The sequence below is a fragment of the Aquila chrysaetos genome, chromosome 2, assembly GCF_900496995.4.
Source record: "Aquila chrysaetos chrysaetos chromosome 2, bAquChr1.4, whole genome shotgun sequence".
Taxonomy (NCBI): domain Eukaryota; kingdom Metazoa; phylum Chordata; class Aves; order Accipitriformes; family Accipitridae; genus Aquila; species Aquila chrysaetos.
This window is the reverse complement of record NC_044005.1, coordinates 14,234,703-14,257,065: the sequence shown is the minus strand read 5'-3', so window position 1 is coordinate 14,257,065 and position 22,363 is coordinate 14,234,703. Positions and strand designations below refer to the sequence as shown.

Genomic DNA, 22,363 nt, shown 5'->3' with positions numbered 1-22,363 from the left:
CCATTAAGGCTGTCAATCATCTGAAGACTTCTTGGATTCAACCCCCCCCGCCTGGACTTAAAGCTTTCTTCCCCATCAGTGATATCCTACTCTCTCCTCAGCCCACTGGAAGCGTGGTTTCTTTATGTTTGTACTCATACCGTCCTCTCTAGGACAATACCTCGTCCTGTTCTGTAACAGGGCACCTACTGAGGCCACTTTTCTTGTGGACCTCATGCTCTAGCTTCAGCTTTCTTCTACACAGGTGACTCTTTATGTGTTACCAGGACAAGTATACAGCATACATTTCTAATTTAGGGGGAATGTGAAAATACAGTGTTTCATACTCCATAAGAAGTGATGTAACTTTATAAGGATTTACAGAATTTTTGAGCCTATGCAAACAAACTGTGTTGTCACCCCCCCCCTCGCAACAGCAAAAAGCAACAACCCCCTGCCAAGAGCTCTCCAACCTACTATTTCCTGCAGCAACTATATGCCAATAAACACATTTCGTACTCCAGAATGAGAGGTGTGGGGTGGAGCTTTGTGTTTTGAGTAGAAAATCATGGATCTCATTAAAAGGAAGTATTCATCCAATTTTCAACATGAAAAAGTTGCAGCTAAGAGTTGACTTTGGTACCTATATCTGTCCCCCAGAGTTTTGCTATTGAAATCTATGGATGCAAGGTTATGCTTAAAAATAACTGTTGCATTTATACTATGAAACCTACATTGACACTATTAAACCTGATCTTGTCACTCTTCCTCTCCAGGCGAATACTTGCTTGAAACTCACTTGATAGTGTAATACCACAAATAGAAAGTTCTGAGACAGTCAATCATTTAGAAGACAGAGTCAGGAATCTCGGTCTCTCCTAATTGTGTTAGCAGATTTTGACATCATGAGCATGAACTTCCCATGCAGCAGTATTGGAAATCTCTGCAGAATTACTCTAGGGCATCTGTTGTTGATGCAGGAGGAGGGAACGCAGTCTGAGTAGGATGGGGAAAGATGTGTGGACACACTGCAATCTCATCGCACAGCATAGGACTACAGCAACTCTCTTCAAAACCCAGTAGGTTGCTACAAAGCTGAGCTGACTTTAGTGTGTTTGGCAGAAGGAAGATTACAAGCAAAGATGATAGCAGGTGGAGAGGCTTAGAAAATTTGTAGGAGGATCTTTGTAGAAATGGCCTTCCTCTGAGGCTTTCTCCGACAATTGAGACCTTAGAAGACGATGATCTAAGCCCTTAGAGCTCATCAGATTTTGATTTAAAAACCCACAGACTTTAAGATACAGACACACCCTTCAGGTTGTGCAAAGCCTTTGTTCACTTCAGGTTAAATCTGCTCTCCCCTTTTTAATGAATCAAAGCTTTTATAACCCTCAGGCCTTGGTAGAGGAACTGTTTTGTTTAAAAAAGTACTGTTGGAACAACAGTAACAGCTAAGCCAGGAAAGAGCAAAATACGGAATTTTATACCCTGCTAAACATAGAATAGTATTTAGGGATCCTACTTGTACAGTCATCTATACAAGACCATATTGTCTAACCCCTGCATACTACCAAACAGTTATTGACATTGAACTTAGAGAATCATGCCTGGAATATGAGTATAATGTTTAGATAATGTATGTAAAAAGAAAAGCACCTGAAACTCTCATCATAAATGCCTAGCACTGGGTAGCTATCTGCTAATTCTGCAGTGCTCTTGGCTTAACAGAGCACTGTAAATATGAAAACCGTATTTAGAAAAGGAAGTATGCTTCAGGCCCTTGAGGAAAGCTCTGCATACTTAAGTAATGATTCTTGACTTGGTTTTAATAGTTGTTTTGCTGTTCTTCCCAGTTTGATACATTGTTTTCAAGAAAATCAAATTTCATGGCACAACTTTTTAATAGACAGGACTATCTTTTTTTCTGCTCTACTTAAATTTTTGAAGTCTTCAGTCTTTTTTTTCTCCTTAAGAAGGATCATTTTAAGTGTATTTCTCTTTTAGGACACAAAAGAAGAAACACGGATACCCAGGGTGAACATAGGAAGGGATTAATAGCTTTGAATGACAGAGTATTATTGCAGTCACAGGAGCCTGGTATTCATCTCTCATAACTTAACCTCACCCCACCATCTACAAGTAAGGCACTGGATAAAGCTGCTTGTCTAGTCTCTAGTCAGTGGAAGAGGTGTGCCCAAAGGGTGTTTATGCCCATGTGCTTGGACACCTGTTTCAAGATGACAGTCACATTGTGGAGATGTTTCTTCCTTTTATTCAACTAGAGAGAAGCCCGGGGACTAGCTGAGCCCTTATACTTACTTAATAAGCTAGAAGTAGGTGACATGAAGCACACATTTTGCCTTAAGCTCTGATTAGTGCTTCCTTGTATTAACTTTGTTGTCAATCTAGTAGGTGGCTGAGAGTGAAGCTCTTAGGAAAAAAGTTGATAAGACCTCTAGTTCACTGCTCATTGTATTTCCATTTTTTTGTATAATGGCATATTAGTTTTCTTTCAATCTTCTAGAAATTCTCCATGGTTCTCAGATTTCTTAGTAATACATGTTAAAACCTCAAATTTATGTTTGATATGGTCATTTCAAAACCTGAAACTGTGTTTATAAAGAGTTGCAAAGTTAAAACCATCCATTTTTAGTTATCTGTTTCCTATCATCCTCAGTTACTGTCAAAACACAAAATATTTTGTCATCTCATGATATAAAAAATCTTATTTTCCTGCACACAAAAAGCTCATTGACTTCTCCATTACAGTACTAAAGCCAATGCACACTCCACCATGCCTAGTAGGTAAAATACCAAAGTCATTGTTTACATTTCTTCTAGTTAGATGAACTTCAGCTGCGTTATGATACCTAATATCTTACAAGTTCTTTTCCTGTATCTTTTTGCTTCCTTTATCTATTGTTTATATTTCAGAGCTTGTAATTGGTATTGACTGCTAACAGTTTTTCTTTCTACTTGCTACTTGTACAGTTTCCATTTTACATAGCAATTTTTACTTCTTTTCTTAAATTTTTTTAATCATAGCTTTCTTCTCTTTTATTCCTAAATATGAGTTCTGTTTTTAGCAAAACAATGTGAATGGTGATTGGTAAGTGTTTAAAATCTTTTCTCCCAGATGGTTTGGCTCAAAATAATTATCAGTTTTGCAAGATTCACTCTTTTTTGCATCAAATACATATATCACTGGTTTGGATTTTATTCTGTGTACAGATATCAAATATAATAAATTCATAATCTCTTACCCTTAAGCTACAACTCATTTTAGTTCAAAGATGAGTCCCTGTATTTATCATAATGAAGGCTAAGAGAGAATTCTTTCATGTTAATGCAGCATTTTCATAATCAGGAAATTGTTACTATAATTTTTTTTACCCACTACTAAAGAACTCTGTACTGGTTGTAAGTGACCATCAGCATAGGTCATTAAAGGTAAAGATGACAGAATCCTTTTCACCTGTGTGTTAAAAATAGCTGTTTATGGAGATATTGCACAACTCATTGCAGTGTTATGGTCTGTAGCAGGCACAGACTAGCATGTGATCTGCCTCTGCCTTCTATTAATAATTGAGGAATATTCAAGACTACTATTTTAGAGTCACCAGGCACAATACAGAGTGCCATGCCCAAGCTCTGCAATCCACTTGATCTACCCCAAACAAGCTAATTTTAACATTTTAGTCACACAAGTCTTTTCCATGAGCTTCAGTCATAGTTCGGCACCAGTGCACACACATTGCTTCTAATTCTTCTAGTCTATTACTAGATTCTTAGTGCTGGCATATAGGCAGCTAGAGAGTCTCTTTTCATACCCCTTGATGACTGGATTGGTTTTATCCTTGATGCCTTGATTTTACAGCAAATGAGAACACTTTTTTTTTTCCTTTCAATCCCCTTTTTGTTATTTAGGTTGATAGCCTGGCTGGTATACCTCACCAGTTCCACAGCCTGTACTTTCCTATTTGCTTTAGCAGAGTACAGCTAAACCAAACAGCTTCTTTTCCTCATAGCAAATGGATGAGGATTCCACAGAGCCCAGATTTGCCACCTAAAGCCACATGCCTAGTTAGCAACTCTTTTCCTGGGCATTCTGATTTCTATCCTATTTTCCTTGTAGGATAGGGAGGGTCTCTGACCAGGCATTATATTGATGGCTCCTGTCTTTCAGCAGTCTACTGGGAACTCTTCCTTGGAGACAATGAAGCTAGCTGGCATTAGCCCTTGTGCGGAAATTGCCATTAAAAATCCTCATTCTAATCTCTGAGCCTTTAGAATTGTGTTAATCAGCTTAAGGAAGCGTATATGTAGTTAAAATGCTGGAAGAAGCAGGCAGATCCATGCTCCTTTAGCACTCTCTTCCAAAAGGGCTTCTGGCCTGTATTTCTTCTTCCTCATGGAATATATTCTCACTCTCACTCTTTATTTTTCACCTCTGCCTATTTACCCAGAATAAAAATTCTTGGAAGTTGAGCAATGGAAAGTTGGGCAAGACCATGTAGCAAGGGTTTATCAAAATCTCATTGCAGCAGATAAAGCCAATTACGTGTGTCACTGTAGAGTAAAATAAGCCTTATTCAAATGAATTTTCTCCCCGTGATGTTATATTTACTGAGCTCCTGCGTCACTGTAACTGGGAACCCTGACATGTGGAGACATTAATATAACAGTATGAAAATTCACAGAGGAGCAGAGCAGGTACTGGGGAGGCATCTAACAGGGAGATAATTCTCCAGTCACCCTGGGAAGGGAAGAGGAGACAGCTGCTTTCCTTGGCGCAGAGCTTCACGCAGGGCTGTCAGCATGTCTCCTGCCTACAGACTATTTCCCTCCCCAGTGCACTCTAGGAAGAAATATATAACTGGAGAAAAAAAAAAAAGAAAAAAAAAAAAAAAGGACTGATTAAGCAGGAACATTCAGCCTGAGGAGAAAAAGTTCTGCTTTCTGCGACCTGCTGGCAGTAGCCAGTGCAGGACTCTCTCCTGCTCGTGGGGTGGGCTTGTCCCAGGACTCCAGCCAAGGACAGAGAGGTACTGCCACTCCTGGGGTGGCTCCAGGGGAGGGTTTTGCTCACTCAGCTTCCTCCTCAGGTCAACCCCATAAAGTCGGGTGGCTTGAGCTTTACACATGGGAAATCATAGTGCAGCAGGTTGACACGGCCATGTTTTGCACTCTTACATTTTCTTACTAGGCTGTTTTTGGAGATCTAACAAAACTGAATTCCTCATTGAGACACCTCTCATTAGCATCTTGAGTTGGGTATTGAAAGGCTGCACTGTATTAGAAGGAATTAAATCTATCTTGATAAGATAGATTTAATAATTGATAACTTAGACATCTCTGCCTTTAATCTGCCTTCCTGGCATCTTGTATAGAAATTAAAGTTTTACTGTATTTGATGTCCTTTGTCTATGTACGCACTGCATTCTTTGATATCTCTCTCTATCCACACTAGAAATCTGAAAGAAAAATTGCTAAAATATTTAAACAGGAAAGTTTAGAAGTTTTGAAAGAAACCTGAAAGTATCAGGCAATTTGAGACAAAAACATCCCAATGTATTGTACTATGCTCTCTTCAATTAGTCCTGCAACACAAACACCTACATTTTGTGACAAAACAGAATCCATTACTACTTAAACATCACCCAAGATTGGAACAAACTTCATTGAGCGTACTACAGCTGATGCATAAAGATTCAGTCAGTAAACTATGCTTTAAAAAATGCATTGAGAGACTTGGGCTAATTTTATTGGAGGTTTTAATTCTGATTCTCTGTCTAGTAGTTGGCTAACTGCAGAAGAACTATTTATTAATTTAAAGCTCATACAGCTGATTGATGTATGCTAATGTATTTTAGATTTAATAATCACATCTTCCTTAATTGAATTGTATTTGCTCAGACAGAGCATATAATTAAATCAAGTCTTTTCTAATCCTTCTCATGCCAGATTATTCTATGGTACATTGGGGAAGAATAGTCAAAAGTATGACTTTTACTTAAATTAAGCTCATTGAAAAATTCCATAGTCAGATTGTGAATGTTTGGGATATTAATAATTTTCCAAAATACAGAGATGTATTTTTCCATACATATCTTCTGCAATAATTAAGAAGTGTATAGAGGCAGCAGGACTGAAAATATGGCTAGGAAGGAAACAGTTTTAAGAAAATCCAGCAAATTGATACAGCAGATAGTGAAAGCCACATACCACATGACCAGCAAGATACTTCAGGCAATTGCTCTCAAATGCCTTTAAAGCTATCAGCGAGAAGAGACAGAAAACAAAGCCAAGACATAGGTAAGAAATCACAGAAGAGAAGAGTGGGAAAATACTTTACTGAGACATTCTGATGTGCTTGTGTATACCTGGTCAGTTGTTTCCAAGATCCAAGTTCCAAGTCCAGGACCAAGGCTATTCCAAGACATAAAGGATTAAAAAAACCTGGCTTGAATGAGGGGGAAAAGTCATTTAGATTTGGGGATGGCTTTCAGGAAGACATACCAAGGGAAAAACAAAGCAAGAAAGGTATTTGTCAGGAAAGATATTTATTTGTCAGCTGAAATTGTTATAATCCATTTTGCCCCTCTACTAAAAAAGTTGCAAGAGGAGGGGGACAGAGTTTAGGCATATAGAGGTTTACTTTTTTAACCCCTTTCTCTGATTCCTGTGGACCTTTTGATAGAAGAAAAATAGAAGAATATAATTCATAGTGGGATGTTCAAGCTTGGCATTTTCTTCTTTTTATGGTAGATCAGAGGAACTGGGTATATAGATGTGCTACCAATGCATCTTCTGTGTCCATAACACTTTAAAAGATTTATTCTGCAAAACAGAGCTATGAAAATAAGTAGCATTTTTTTCTTTGAGAAATGATGTATAGCCTCAAGTCTAAATTACTGACCTGATCTAATTTGTCCATCAGAGTTAAATTATAGAATTTATCCTTTTTAATAAACAACACTGGTTTCTGATCAAAAAATGACCTGCAGCAGAATCTGATTTCTCTTCCTGATTTCCAAACAGTATAATGTTATTAAAGATAACATTGTGGGGCGATAGCGTTTTGTCTGAGGATTTTGATCTCATGCTCTATGGCATTTCACTTGAAGAATGATTTGCTCTTAAACTCATATTCAACCTTGGACTAGCAAAGGTCTTATAAAGATTTGTTTCCTTGACTACCCCATGTCACAGGCTTGAAATGTAATTCCATACCAGTAGAAGAAAAAAAAAACCAGAAGTGACACTGGTGTATAATTAATAACGTATCACAGAAAGAAATCTGGTTAGTGAAATGCTGTCAAGGTGCTGCTTGTGAAGTAAAGGCATGGTTTTTTTTGCAAGTGATTTGTAAAACATATGCAGGATGATTATTTTTCTTCCCAGCACAAAAGTGTTAGTCTTGGTCTTTAATGTTTCTTCATGGGGGCAAGCATGCATTGATTGTGGTCAATAGGAATATTGCCTTTCTGAGTAGGGTACGTCAGTTCATACAACTTAACACTGATGGCTGTAGAGGTTTGCTCCTTATTTGTAATAAGGCCAATCTACACAGCATACAGTGAGTTAAAGGACATTATAATAAAGACTGCTTACATCTGCACCTCCTGCTAAAGGTCTTCTTGTCACAGTGTCATCTGGAAATATTCTGGAGGTTTTCAGTTCAACAAATACCCTGTGTCTAACATGAGCTCAGGGCAAAGGCACATGTTGCCTTTTATCCAGCTCTTTCGGAATGGAAATCTGAGCAGCAAATTTAAGTTATAAACAGGGATACTTTATCTAAATTCAGTGAGTGCAAACAAACCTGGCCTTAGACTGGGGAAGGGTCCTGTCATTCCTAGTCTGGGTTCTGCTTAGATACACTCTTTGATATAAAATATGGATGAACAGGGTATCATTGCACATGCTGGTTGCTCCTCTGAGCATGAATTAGCTGGCTGCTCATCTTTTTCAAGTGCTCAGGACTTTACTCCAGGCACTAGATATCTTCTGTGGCAAAAAGTTTCTTCCCAGTTTATAACTGTTTTATCCTGCTGACTTAGGACCAGTTCTTTAGGAAACCAGCAGCACTGAGGATCTGCTGTTTATAAATGAACATAATCAGTTCTTTGCTAACCCCACTGACAGCAGGACCAACTTGTCAAAAGCCAGAGGCATGGTTTTACTTACTTGCCATCACATTCCTTGGTCTCCTCCAGCACTGCAATTATGCTTGAAAAAAATATCTTACCTATCAGCTTATTAAAAGCTTTTCTAAGCCAGCTAGTTAGCTTCACAGCCTATGCTCTTTCTACTAGCAATTGAGATAAAGTTGACAAAATGTGCTTATAGTCTTTCTGTGTACCTATTGTCTCCCACATTTCACATCAGTGGTATGCCTTGCCAGGGTAGATAATTTTATTATCCTGCTGGATAATAAAAATGCTAAATAAATTATAGCTGGAGGGAATAGAGATGGTGTTGATTGATGCTAATTCCCTGAAGTCAATGTAATAGTATCTTCTGAGGCTGTGTTAGTGACAGTAGATTGAAAGAAGAAATGTTTGTTTCTGGAGGAAAAAAGAAAGAGGAAAAGAAAAAAGTACAAGATTACATATTACATTTCTAGTGAGCAAAAAGGACTCTGCTGGAGGTACAGGCCACTTGTGATAATAAAATTGACCTAAGATCTTATGATGTTGATGATCCTACACAACTGTAGTACTGTTCTGTGAGCATAAGGGATGCAATTAGAACAAGACAATATACAAATCAGTCTTTCTCCATCCCTCTTTTCATTTTCTCTCCACAAAAGTAATTGTTTTTGTTATCTCAATTAATTCCACATTCCCTCCTGTACAGACAAAATGACATGGGTTTGAGTTCTGTAGCTGCTATACTATTTCCAAGAAGTAATTTTCTTTATTTAGAAATAAAAAAGATTACAGAAACAGATGACAGAAACCCCCTATAAGGACCTAGACTAAATGGACAAATACTCTTCTTGTATATGCTTGCTTGCTTTCTTCTATGACAAACCCTGTCTTTGCCATTTCCTATTTATTTTGTAAATGCGAGATAAGTGATTGGCATTGTAAATTAGATCTAAGAGAAACTAGAAAGTCTTTTGATCTTTTTTCTTGGCAGTGGATTTGGATAGAGAAGGCCTAGAAGTTACATGGAAATTTGCTCCTTGCTTCTTGATGACCTTGGCTAAGACACTTCCCTCCTCTGTGCCTTGTTTTCCACATTCATAGATGACACCAGCTTTTGTGAAGGACTTTGAGATGTGAAGTGCCTGCTACAGACCACCTTTTCAGGCTTATTCTTACTTCTTGCTTTCCCTTTCTTTGTGGTGAATTGGCAGATAATCACAAAGGACCAAGGCACTTACAAGAATTGCAAAGGTCAAAGATACCCACATCCCAGAAATATTTCTATTATTTTCAGCTACTTTGAAAACAACAGATTTTTCTATTTTCAGTTGGTCAAGATGGTAGCCCCAGGAGGTGCCCTGAGAGACAGAGACCAGCCCATGGAGATCAGGATGAAGAAAATGATCGAAAACCTCAGGTATCAGAAATGCATACTGGGGGCCAAGAGATAAGACATATGTTGAGAAGGAAAGAGTTCTGTCATCATGCAGCAGAGATGATGTTGGAAGTGAGAAGTGTCCATCGTCACTTTACAGCTTCCTTAGGCTTCTCGTACTTGTGGAAGATGTCCTACTAAGAGGGAGAGACAGAGCAGAAGAATAGTCCCATGGCTTTGGAAAAAAAGGAAAGTAGTTTCCAGAACAGTCTCTCATGATGTTGTATTCATCTACAGCAATTAGGAAGAGGCTGGACTGCCTTAGAGTCCCTTGGGAAGAAGGATCACCCTGCCAGCTGCAGAACAATGGGATAACAATGGGAACTGAATCTCTATTGAGAGAGAGAGAAAGAACTGAAGATGTCTGAAAGCCTGCTGCTCCTGCAAGGTGGAGTCATGTTCCCAATTTACCCAGGAGGATTCATTTATTTGACTGTAAAACTAATAGATCTACTCAGTCTGAGCCTGTGTAGTTGCTACAGGTGTTAATGTGTGTAGGTTTAAAAGGGTGGTCCTATCACCCATTTAGCAATATTTTTTCACCTGGAAAATTAGTTTGAAAAGAGTTAGTGAGAGATGGAGATCTTTAGCACAAAATGCCTGTAAGCATAAAAAGATGAAACCTGAAGTCCTCTTAGAAATGCATTTTTTCAACTGCTATTTTTATAAATGACTAGTTTCTCTGGCATTTACGGTAATTTCCTTCCTTAGAAATGTTATTTTCCAGTTGTTTTAGTCCACAAAGCATGGACTTTCTCTGGCTTCTGCCTTAACTAACCAACCAGTATAAATTTCTCTTGAAATTCACAGCTGTCTTCACTGAATGTGAGCAAATGAGCCTGTCAGGTTGAGCTGACTCTAAACTTTTCTTGTCTTTGGGATGCAAATCCTTTTAAGTATATTTAGGTCATCTCTATTTGATTTTCATGGGACATACAGTGGCGGGGGGGGGGGGGGGGGGAAGGAACTTAATCTTCATAAAGGAAAGAAAATGAAAAAGATGTGCTTTAAATCACCCCATTCAAAGTCACTGTCAAAGTCGTCATGTTCCATGCAAGAACATAAACATGCTGGGCTCCTGCTTTCCTTAGGTTTGTGTCAGAAATAGGCTTTTTCTCCATTGCCTTCATCTTTCACTTATGATTTAAACCATATTATGGGGTGACTGGTAGCTGTTATGGGAGACTCAGGTGCAATCTAGTGACTGGTTTAAATTCCAAAGCCAAAGCACTGAGCTGGCCTCAGTAGTTAGATACTTTTAATGCCTGACTGAAATTGTTCATCAAATTCCTCACTACTTTCCATATTTTTTACCTTCCTGGCCTGGGCACCCAGCAAGCTGCTTCCTTTAAAATAACACTCCCCTGACACAAAGTCTCAGAGCACCACTTAAAATTGCCCAGCTCATATTTAATTCATCTTTGGATTTCCCCAGCTGGAGATGCTTAGGTATATATTGTGGCCAGCAGACAGGAATGCCCCAGATATTTAAGAGTTGGATAAACAACTCTTAATTAAATACTCTTAAAGTATTTGCTGTCCCTCTTAGTCCTCCTCCAGCTCATAGGCAGAGGAAGAAACAGGATAAAAATCAGTGCAGTGCTCAGATAGTGCAGTGTTTCAGACCTGATCTTCCTTAACACAAATCCCTCTTTAGTGCTGGTTTATATAATAATTTCTTCCAAATTTATGGCTGAGCCACACCCCCCAGCCTGCCTTAATGTAAGTGAAAAGTCAGGCATTATTGTGATGTAACAGCTTTTACCTTGATAGATGATAAAATGTACAATGCACTGTGTGCAGAGGGATGATGCTGGCTTTGCGGAGGTGAGAACCGAAGCCCCAGTGGCTTGGGCTGCGCCGGGGAGCCTGGCAGGGCTGGTGGAACTGGTGCCCAGCATCTCCTACACCGCAGAGTGTAGGAGTCCAGACGTGCCTGGACTGACAGCAGTCTGAACTGATGTCTGACAGCATTCGGTATTGTCTATGCTACCGAAAGGTCCTGAACTGGCACTGAGGGAGAAGAAAGAAATTTCCTTTCTTAAAAACAGGAACCAAACCCAACAGGACTGGGGATGACACTGTGAAGAACCGCAGCTTTCCGCTTGGCAGAAGGCCCTCAAGGAGATGGGATGGCAGACCAAGGGGTATGTGTGAGTAAGGGTTTACAAAGTGAGTGCATTGATTTATCTGCTGGTTCCCCTCAGGAAACTCAGAAAAGTGTAAGGGAAAGTGAAGACTACTGGTGACAACTGGAACTAGATATTATAAAAAGTTCTTTAACTGAACAGTCCTGTGGTGGAATCACAGTGCAAAATTTGAGGACTCTGCTTAGTCTTTTCCCACATCTTAATGGAATAAAAGAGTTATAAATCTTAATTATTTAAGAGGACAGCCTGTGTATTCTCCTGCTTAACCAGTGGTTGCAAGACCAAACAAATCTCCAGTTAAAGACCCCGACTGCGGTAAGAACAGGACTTTTATGAGTAGTGACAGCAGAATTTTAGTTCTGTGCTACATCTGCCTCTACCGTGCCATGTGTTTAGTCTCCCCCAGTTTAATACAGCAAAGTGTCCCCTGATTTCAGGATTGCATTTTTTAGCTCTTAGCCAACATAGACACTGTGGTTTATATTTTACATTTTTATTTCGAGTTCTGACGTGACAGAGGTTTCAGTTGGATACCATTTGCTGTGATCAGAAGTGTGCTTTCAAATATTTTTAAATATTTTATAGATTAGCACTCAAAAGGAAGCGGAGCCTAGAAGAAAAATAACTGCTACTTCAGCTTCTTTTCCGTGACTGCTGATGAATTAATGATTATTTTTTACATCCCTTATACCAATAGAAGGCATGAAAGTCTTTAAAATTCAGGATACCAAAAAACATTAGAAGAGGGAGGCCAAGGTGGAGTCCTAGATCAATTATGAGCTGGGGCCAGTCACTGGAGAGGGGCAGTTGTGGGTCACCTGTAAGGGCAGGGAGAAAGTGGTCTGGGAGCATCCCAGGTCAACTGCAGGCAGGGGGAGCAAGGGACCACTGCGCCGGGAGTCTACTTGTTGCATTTGGACACATTATATGGTCAAAACTTGTGCAAGAATCTGAGTGTATATGTATATGTGTGTGTATACATAAATATGTGTGTATATAGAGGGATGGGGTAGGAGACAGAGGGAGAAAGTAAACCGATGGTTTATATATTTGGATTTGTATAAAGGTAGAGAAATCAAAGGCTTTTGATTTTGGAATGGCAAACTTACTAAATTAGACAAAAAAATAAACACAGCTGTTCCTCCTAAGCAGGAAAGAGAGAGAAAGGTATCCAAGAGCCCAGTCTACCATAAGCTGTTGATTAACCAGACCAGCTGTTATTTAATCCAACTTTCTCTGAAGTATTGAAGGTTTTTGGAGTGCCCTGAAAATCAAATGGTTTGGCTGATCTAAATAAAAAATGGTACTATTTTCCTCATCTTTTTGCTTTTAATAGAGTTTCCATTTGACATTTGTTTTCATTTATGTCTTCAGTTTCAATGTTTCAGAAGGCAAAGCAGTCTGGAGTTAAGTGGTGTACAGAGCCTGGTTGATCTTCTTCAAGGCTCTAAAGCTACCTTCAATGACTTTCATATTAGTGGGAGAAAGAAAGGTACAGTGCTCCATAGAACCAGTCTTCCTTCCTTCTGTGCTGTTCTCTGAAATAACTTCTCAGGGTTTTAAGTGGATGCTGAAATGCAGTTTAAAAATTCTTTGCTTTGATCTGAAATACCTGATAAAAAAGCATGGATTTTCTGGAGTCCTTCCTTCTATGTTTCTAATCTTTTTATTTCATTTACCAATCAGAATGCCTCTACTTTATTTATCTTTTGTAGTGCATATGTAATAACTGCTAGGCCACAGATGAAGACAAAATCCCTAAGTGATTTGGGTAAAAGGAAAAAGAATATAACAAAGGAAGAGTGGAGAAAAAACCCAATAACATGAGATCAAATGTTATTTATCCTTGTACAGTGTTTATACATATATTTATGAACAAATATCAGCTATAATCCAGCTGTAACTCTGCCCTGTTGTTAGCCAGTTACAAAGCATCAGTACTCTATTCATTGTCAGCTATTTAAACAGACTCCTGAGATAAGAATGATGACATTTTCAAAGATTTGTTTCCTGTTTCTTAGTGAAGGCTGGTGTCTCTCCACTATGTTGCCATACTCCCTATTTACTCTCAAAGCACAGTAATCTGTTCCCCTCATTTCAAGCTGCCCACCCATGCAAATGTTACATAGGAGACTTGTGTAAAAGGTGGGCTTATCGTAGCATCCTTATAGCTGTACATCAGGACCTATAAACCGTGTATTTGTGTGTGTGCACTGTGCTTGCTGGGGCGATGCCGGGTACGGGGCTGGGCAGAAGGGGAGGAGGGAACAACTGATCGTACTGACCCAGGGGAGGAGGAAGCAGCTCAGGCTGTGCTCACGACCTAAAGATCTTTGGAAGTGCAAAACTGTCATTCCTTCCTTCCTTAAACATTACCCCCACATTTCTCTGTAAATTTTCTCCTAATAGTGAGTATGATGTCCCAGCAGCATTAGCAATGAGCCAGCACTAAAGGCATTGCCATTTTTTTTAACATCTTCAAACTATTTTGAATGAGTGGTGCTGTGTCTTGCAATATTAGTCTTAGATGTGGAGCCCATAAATGGTGCAGTGATTTCCTCGCTCAGTTATTAATTGGCCTGTGACAGTGACACTGACATTGTAGTTGCAGACACATGGAGATCGGAAATTAATACACTGAGATTGATAGTTATGACAGCATATAAAAGTCAGACCATCCAAGCTCTATTAAATCACTTAATAAAAGCTGAGTGAAAGTATCTAAGAAGCATGAGAAAACCTTAGATTACCTTATTTAAATTTGTTACTTAATGAAAACATAAATATTTAAAACCCATGAAGTTATTAACTAAATTAACCAGAATTATTTTAAAGGTACAATTTACTCAGCCAGATCATCAGCAAATGCAATCTCCATTTAAATTGATGGAGCTATGCAGTCATACACAGCTTGAGCTCTAGATCACGATACTGATAAAGTCATATATCTTTTTTAAGCATACTGCATTTGGAGTGTGAAGGGATTTTTTGTGACAGCTACATATATGTTTGTCCTATGTCTTAAGAACCATAAAACCACATTTAATATAAAAAAAAAAAAGTTCACTTATGATAACTTACCATTCTGTAAAGTTTATCCTCCAGATCCTGATTAATTCTTTGTAAGGCTAGGTAATTGTTTTGTATCCTAAAACAAAGATGATATCATGTAATTGAATGCATTGTTTTTTGTAGTTTTTTACCTGTAATTTTCACATCAGTACAAAACATTGGCTTGCACTACTTGAAATCTATTTTCTTATCACTCCTGTTCCCAGTCAGTGGCTGTCTTTGAAATGCAATTACCACCTACTTCCTAAGCAAATTTCTTTGTCATGTTTGCTTACTATATTTAGCAGCAAATTCCACCAGGAAGTGAAAATATGTTTGCTGTTCTGCACTTGTGTGCAGACATGCATTGCAGCATGGGAACTTGCACAAAGAGATTGTAGCTTTACATCAGGCTCAGTAATAATGTTAGACAGGAAGCTTGAGCTGAATACTTAGACAGTACAGGAAAAGATTTATGGAGCCCTTAATAAGGAGAATTGCAGCAGAAATCTAATGACTGTAGCAAAAGCAACGTGTGGGCATCCCCACATGACTCAGAAGAGAATATTCCTTCTTTTGACAGAAGTTCAAGGAATTGCCTATTCTCAAGAGCTAAACACATCCTCTTTCCTCAGGAAATACATTTAGATAGCTTAGCCTGGAAAAAGTTGGGTATTTATTTTTATCAGCACTGAGGGATTGAATGGACTCACAAAATGAGACTTCCCTGCTTATTCCAGAGTGATACACCAAAGAAAAGTTTCAGTCTGTACATCTTTAGTTTGCTTAGATGGTAACCTTGGTATTGTAATGAACAAGCCGTGCAGCCTGTGGGAAAAACATCGCTATTTTGGTAGTAGCTGTGCCTTTCTCTTCACAGAAGGCAAGGAGGGTAGCTCCTTGTTCTTGTTTGTACATATCACCTCAGCAGGATCTGAGGTGAAAAATCTAAAGCAAATGTTAGAAGTTCTGCTGCAAAAAGTTTGTCTGAGTATATCTATATGTCTGTACTGGGAATCAACCTAACTTAGGTCAATAGGTCGAAGTACTTTCAGCAGTGAGTTGATTTTAGGCAATGGGCAAGTGCGTTCACTGTAAGAGTGAACTCAGATGTAATACACATTCATTCAGCAGAAAGCCACTTCCTCTGAGAAGCCTGGATCTGGATGTAATTTCCATGATGATCAGGAAGGGACCGGGATTAAAGAAGTTGCTTTGGTTTATCGTATGGTTAGGACTGACCGTTGAAATTGGAACAAAGACCCGCATTTGAACCATGCCATGGCTGCGAATTGAGGGGTCCAGCCCACCCCCTCCTGACAGTGAAGTGTCTCTCCCTGCTTCTGTTGCCATGGTGATTTTCTTTCCAGTTAAATGATAAAAATTCTCCATTCAGGGGCAGGCCAGCATCTTGCGGTGCCCCTCATGAGGCATGCAGAGGTCCTGCTGGGGCTCCCAGTAATACCATAACATCTGCTGCACAGACCTGGGAGGAGAGGTCTGTGCTGAGGACAGCTGCTCTGTGGGCAGAAATAATGACTTCCCCACGGGTGAAACTCCCTGGGGTACCGAGGGTCAGCCCAGACTCAGGGCAGCAGTTTCAAACATGCATTGTGAGTCTGAGGGAAGTTGCAGTGTCGTGTACATTTTACAGAGCTGCTGAGAAGAGATTTCCTCCCTGTAAGGCAGATCTGTGATAAAGAGTGTTTGCTAAGTTGGTGACTCAAATGGGCTGAAAATCTGCAAGACTTGTACTAACCTGCAGCTTGGTCATTTCTCACCAGTTCTCACAGTGCCATTGTGTAAATGCCCAGGTGATTTAAAGGATTGACTGAAGTTTACAGATCTCTGCATTGTCCGTGCTCCTATTAGATGCAGCATTTGCTACTAAGCCTCTGTATAGACATTTATTTGTGCAGGTCTAGGTATACTTGGGACTTTCACAGTTATTTAACCAGAGTCCACACAACAGAGAGAAATCTTAGGGTACCCTGTACCCAGCTTTTCATGGCAAAGGAGAAGGCAGAGATGATCTTGGTAAACCAGTGGAAGCAAGGAGGCTTAAACTGGCTTTGCCTGCAAACACCTACTCAACACTAACATAGTTATGTTTTGCTGGTCAGGCTGCATGCTGTGGTGCAGGGAACAAGGATTTAGAAAAATAAGATAGGGCCTGCTGGCTGAGACCAGAGGTGCCCCAGTATCTTGTCTGTCATGGTCTGTTGTTTTTCTCTAGTAAGACAAAATAAAATCGGTTAAACATGCTTTGCACCTAGGCAGCTTGCAGCTCAACTAGACATGGTGTAAAACCAATATAAACTTTGAGCACCTGCAACCTCCTAAAAGTTTGCACGGGTTCAAAAGCATCTGCATAAATTCCTGAAAGAAAAGCGGAAAAAAATTATTAGTTCAGGACTTTTCTAGCTAAGGCCTCTCTGTACCCTAGTCTGTTCTGCAGTATAGACCTATGCGGAGAGCTCAAGGGAGACATTGAAGGTTCCCTTTCCCTATCTTTAAGATCATGAATTACCAGCAGTAGTTGTTACTTGGATATCTGGCTTATGACTGTGGCAACACATCACTGGGTTTGCTCCTCAGCTTCTATTGATGCTGTTTTTCTCTTGATATGGATGACAGGAAGATTGGTTACCATTAATATAATTATTCTTGGCTGGCAACACTTCCATCCATAGATGGTAGAGGGGTTTTGCATAAGCTTATTTCAATCTGCTTCTCTGCTTGTAACTTCTTTTGTCTTCACCCAGCAAATTTTCCTCTGTTGTATGTTTAGGTGAAAGTAACCCACAAACCCTAGTTCTCTAACACATTCATTTTGCACTGAAAAAACTGACCTTTTCCCAGTAAAATAAAATCCAATCTAAACAAAAAATCTATAGTAAGTAGGAAGCTGAGCTTCAAAAAGTGTTTCTATTGAGAACATTATGAAAGGATAGTCAAAATAAGCACAAACACGCGCACACATACACAAGCACATACACATGCACATATACGCATAAAACCCAAATTGGAAATCCACTGTGCCAAAAGAAGTGTCAGCAAATGTGGGTGGCAAGGAGAGAAACGGACCCAAAAATATAGGGAAGAAAGTGTTAAAGGGATAAAAGAGGAACAGGGTAATCAAATCAATCTTTGGGCAACACTAAATAAAGGAGGAGTAGGGAAAATTATTCCAATTTGAAAATGATCAGATGAGCAAATGATAACTTAACCCTCTTTGAGGAAAAAATACACCTGAACCTTGTGAAGTATGAAACATTTTAATGTTGTAAATCTGGCTTCTTTGTAAATAAAGTGAAGAATAGGTCAGCTTCACTACCCTGTGAAACTGTTTTAAGAATAAACTCCTGTGAATCAATAACTTATAATTTTTGAAAGCTTTTTGTGTTGTTCATATTATTAGGTGATGCCCATGTGCCTCCAGTGTATATATGTGCATGCATTAAGTGCATGTTTAGGTTCTCACCTAAATTAGGGCCTGATGAAAAGTATTCTGATCAAATTGAATATTGCATATCTGTGCTTTAACCCAGCAAGCAACACACTCCTCTCTAAGACTGGAGATCACCACTAAAGAGGAAGTTCGCAAAAGCCTCTGTTTCTTTGCTTCCACTCAGTCTCAAGCCCTCTTAAGGCCATGAAATATATCTAAAGTAAAACACAAGCTTGGGCTGACTTTCTCTAAAGAAGACAATTTCACCCAGAGTGCAGTTTAGCTTTGAAGGGTGACTGTTAAAACAGTAACTTCTTGTTCAAAAGACCTTTTCCTTCTCTGTTATCACAAGTTACACTGACTTCCTTATGAAAACAAGAGAGTTTTCCCCCATTTATTCCAAAGCTAATACCGCTACAGGATTCCTGTTCAGAACACCCCTTCAGTCCATGAAATGTCTTGCTTTTGGTGAAACAATTATGTGTGTGGGCTAATCTCAGTGCTATAGATATGCTTGTGTGGGTTTATTTCTTGCGTCTTAAAATAACTCTACTCTCTGGTAAAAGCTGGGATGGGGACCTCGCCAAGTTGTTACCTGGGGTAGGGTCTAAAGCAGGAAACGCAGCACGACCTTTGGAGATCAGTTTTGGTTCCAAGACTGGTATTTGAATATTTTTAAAATTTTACTTAAAAGACCCATGCCGATCATGTCAGATAGGGGATCACTGTGAGGTATATGAAATGCCCAATCTCTTTTCAGTTACTTTTCAAAGCTGAACCTATGCTTTACAGTTAATATTTTCAAACCCACTCAGCACTGCCCTGATCTTGCTCCCACTGGGCCCAAAGAAAAAGACCACCTCTAACTGTTTGTAGAGAGGTCAAAAACTTGACCATCAAGTCACATAAATGACCTCCCTGCTTGGGTAAGAGAGGGAAGGCCTAGCAGCAACACAGGTAAGTCTGGATAAATTGACAATAAAGGCTTTCAGAAAGGAGTAGAAAAGGATGGCCATTCAGCCTCTTGGAAAAATTCTGCACTTTAACAGTAATGGAAGTTTAATAACAGAAATAGTCTCTAGTACACAAGTGGGATCTTGTTACACAGGGCTTATTTATTAGGGGGGCTGAATTTCTCTCCCTGTGCAGTGAATAATGCAAAAGACACATTATTGAAACTAATTCTAGTTCCTTGTTTTTCTCACACCGATGTTCCTCTGTGACATGTTGCTGACATGCTTTTGGATGACAGTTTTGTTTCAGATGTTATCCTTCTCCAGGTTGAGAAGATCTAGTTGTTCAACTTGCAGTATGCCTTGCTATTCTCAATAGAAACATTTTTAAAGCTCACCTCATAAAATATTTTGGGCTTCCAATATGATATGTCTTCAGGGGAGTAATCACTTGCCTGAAACATAATTTTGAATATAAGTTTTCTTCATAATATGTCACAGTGTTCCATTAGAATATTGGAAAGTCAGTTTTACTAATCTGATATTTGGTATGAGTGCTAGGCTTTGCCATGAGCAAAAAAAGACTTTCTGGCCTGAGTTTTGAAGGGTGCGCAATTTATTAGTGCCCAGTGAAGTTGATAAGAGGCTTCCTACTGACTAGGAAGACCCTTTGTTTTAACAGAAGTGGGATGGTCAGCCCCTCTGCTAAATAAAATGCAGGATTTATGGCAGCTATGCCTGAAATAATGTTTCAGGGAAAAAGAGTACACCAATGTTCCCTGTCCTTATAGCTGAAATGTATTGGAGCAGTATTATGTCAAGACCGAAGCTAGTTTCAATAGCTCTGCTCCAAGTGGAGTGATAGGAAAAAAATTGTTAGCAAGAAAACAATATGGAGAACCTTCAGACTGCTCTTGATAGATGTGGCTTTGTTTTGGTTTGGTTTTTGCCTTCTGCAAAGAATTAAAAATATTTCTTTGGGTATAGCCCTGGAATGATTCATTCTGAATTTTGTTTTGACTCATCCAAGAAACTAAATCAAACAGTTCAATTACCTACATCAGTTTAGGAAAGTCCTCACAAGAAACGCAAATACATTCCTGCATAAAGAGATGTATTGGGTTTGCGTGGCAAGGTTTTGGTAGTGGGGGCCTACAGGGGTGGCTTCTGTGAGAAACTGCTGGAAGCTTCCCCTATGTCCGACAGAGCCAATGCCAGCCGGCTCCGAGACGGACCCGCCGCTGGCCAAGGCTGAGCCCATCAGTGACGGTGGTAGTGCCTCTGGGAGAACAGATTTAAGATGGGAAAAAAAAGTTGCTGTGGCACAGAAACTGCAGCTGGAGAGAGGAGTGAGAACATGTGAGAGAAACAACCCTGCAGACCCCCAGGTCAGTGAAGAAGGAGGGGGAGGAGGTGCTCCAGGCGCCGGAGCAGAGATTCCCCTGCAGCCCGTGGGGAAGACCATGGTGAGGCAGGCTGTCCCCCTGCAGCCCAGGGAGGTCCACGGTGGAGCAGATATCCACCTGCAGCCCGGGGAGGACCCCACGCTGGAGCAGGGAGATGTCCAAAGAAGACTGTGACCCCATGGGAAGCCCACACTGGAGCGGGCTCCTGGCAGGACCTGTGGCCCCATGGAGAGAGGAGCCCATGCTGGAGCAGGTTTTCTGGCAGGACTTGTGATCCTGCGGGGGACCCATGCTGGAGCAGTTTGTGCCTGAAGGACTGCAGCCTGTGGAAAGGACCCACGCTGGAGCAGGGGAATCTCTGCTCCGTGCAGAGAGTGTGAGGAGTCCTGCCCCTGAGGAGGAAGGAGCAGCAGATACAACGTCTGATGAACTGACCGTAACGCCCATTCCCCATCCCCCTGCACTACTCGGGGAAGAATCAGAGAAAATCAGGAGTAAAGTTGTGCCTGGGAAGGAGGGAGGGGTGGGAGGAAAGTGTTTTAAGTTTTGGTTTTATTTCTCATTACCCTACTCTGATTTGATTGGTAATAAATTAAATAATTTCCCCAAGTTGAGTCTGTTTTGCTCGTGACGGTAATTGATTGAGTGATCTCTCCCTGTCCTTATCTCAACCCATGAGCTTTTTGTTATATTTTCTCTCCGCTGCCCAGCTGAGGAGGGGGAGTGATAGAGGGGCTTTGGTGGGCACCTGGTGTCCAGCCAGGGTCAGCCCACCACAATGGGTCATTGTAGATTCAGAAGTTTTGCAAACAAATGAAAAAATGGAGAATAAGAATCACTGATAAATTTAAAGCTAGCTTACAGACCAGTTTAATCAGTGCCATGAATGTCTGGAGTGCATGCTTATTCTAATTTGTCATTAACATTAACTAGCCCCCTGATTTGCAATTGCACTATACCACAGCTTCAACAATTTTAAATCAGAGGTTTTCAGTATCATTCCATTCTGCCTTGGACTTAAAAGTGAATGATTTGCTATACCATAATGTGAAATGTCATAATATTATTCGAATTGAACATAGTCTCAGTTTTGAGTGATGGTGGGCCAAATTCTGTTCTCTTGTATCAGTGCAATGGAGAGTAACAACAGAAAATATGCAGCCAAAGTAATTAAAAAACATTTATCTGTCTATATACAGCATAAGTATATATATATATAAATAGTGTGTTTATAACCTTTGTATGTGTTACACAATGTGGCACTAACCCACATGTATGTTTACACATAAACAATGTAATATATGTGCCTGTATAGTTATATTTCTATTTGCATATTTACTTTCAATACAGAGACATCTTACATGTCACATGTAAATAACTTCATGTGGTATGTAATATATATTCAGATAAGTGAAATACATATTCAATGTGAAAACACACTGTGTAATCAATAAATAATAAATGAAGTATGTTTGAGACTATATGTTCATATTTTTACTTACATATGTTTTTAACACAGTCACTTGTAAATTCCTAATACCTCTGTTTATTTCAAAAAGTTAGTTACTAACCTTCTCAGTTTTTCAGTTACTTTTTCAAGTTCCTCCTGAGCACGTCTCAATTCTATTTCAAGATACTGACGTGTAGAATCAAATTCCGTTTCAAGCATTTCCAGCTTATGGGTAGTGTACGATAGACGCTTTCGTAATTCCCCCTTCTGTTCTTGCAAAGTACTAGAAAAACAAAGACCACAGCTGTAGAATTTAGCTGCTCCCAAAAAGC

At 39.7% G+C, this 22,363-nt stretch overlaps 1 protein-coding gene across 9 annotated transcripts in view; it reads right to left on the bottom strand.

Moving 5' to 3' along the window:
• BEGAIN (brain enriched guanylate kinase associated) overlaps positions 1-22,363 on the bottom strand; it is a 164,159-nt gene that overhangs the window by 39,824 nt on the left and 101,972 nt on the right. For 7 of the 9 annotated variants that reach the window (XM_030004602.1, XM_041120832.1, XM_030004554.1 and 4 more), the window contains 3 exons: positions 22,153-22,314; positions 19,574-19,630; positions 14,802-14,868 (listed from right to left, as the gene is read on the bottom strand). In XM_030004602.1, the coding sequence (XP_029860462.1) occupies positions 14,802-14,868; positions 19,574-19,630; positions 22,153-22,314 (286 nt within the window). The remainder of the gene's footprint in view (positions 1-14,801; positions 14,869-19,573; positions 19,631-22,152; positions 22,315-22,363) is intronic. The other 2 variants (XM_030004574.1, XM_030004582.1) reach the window with 1 other exon arrangement.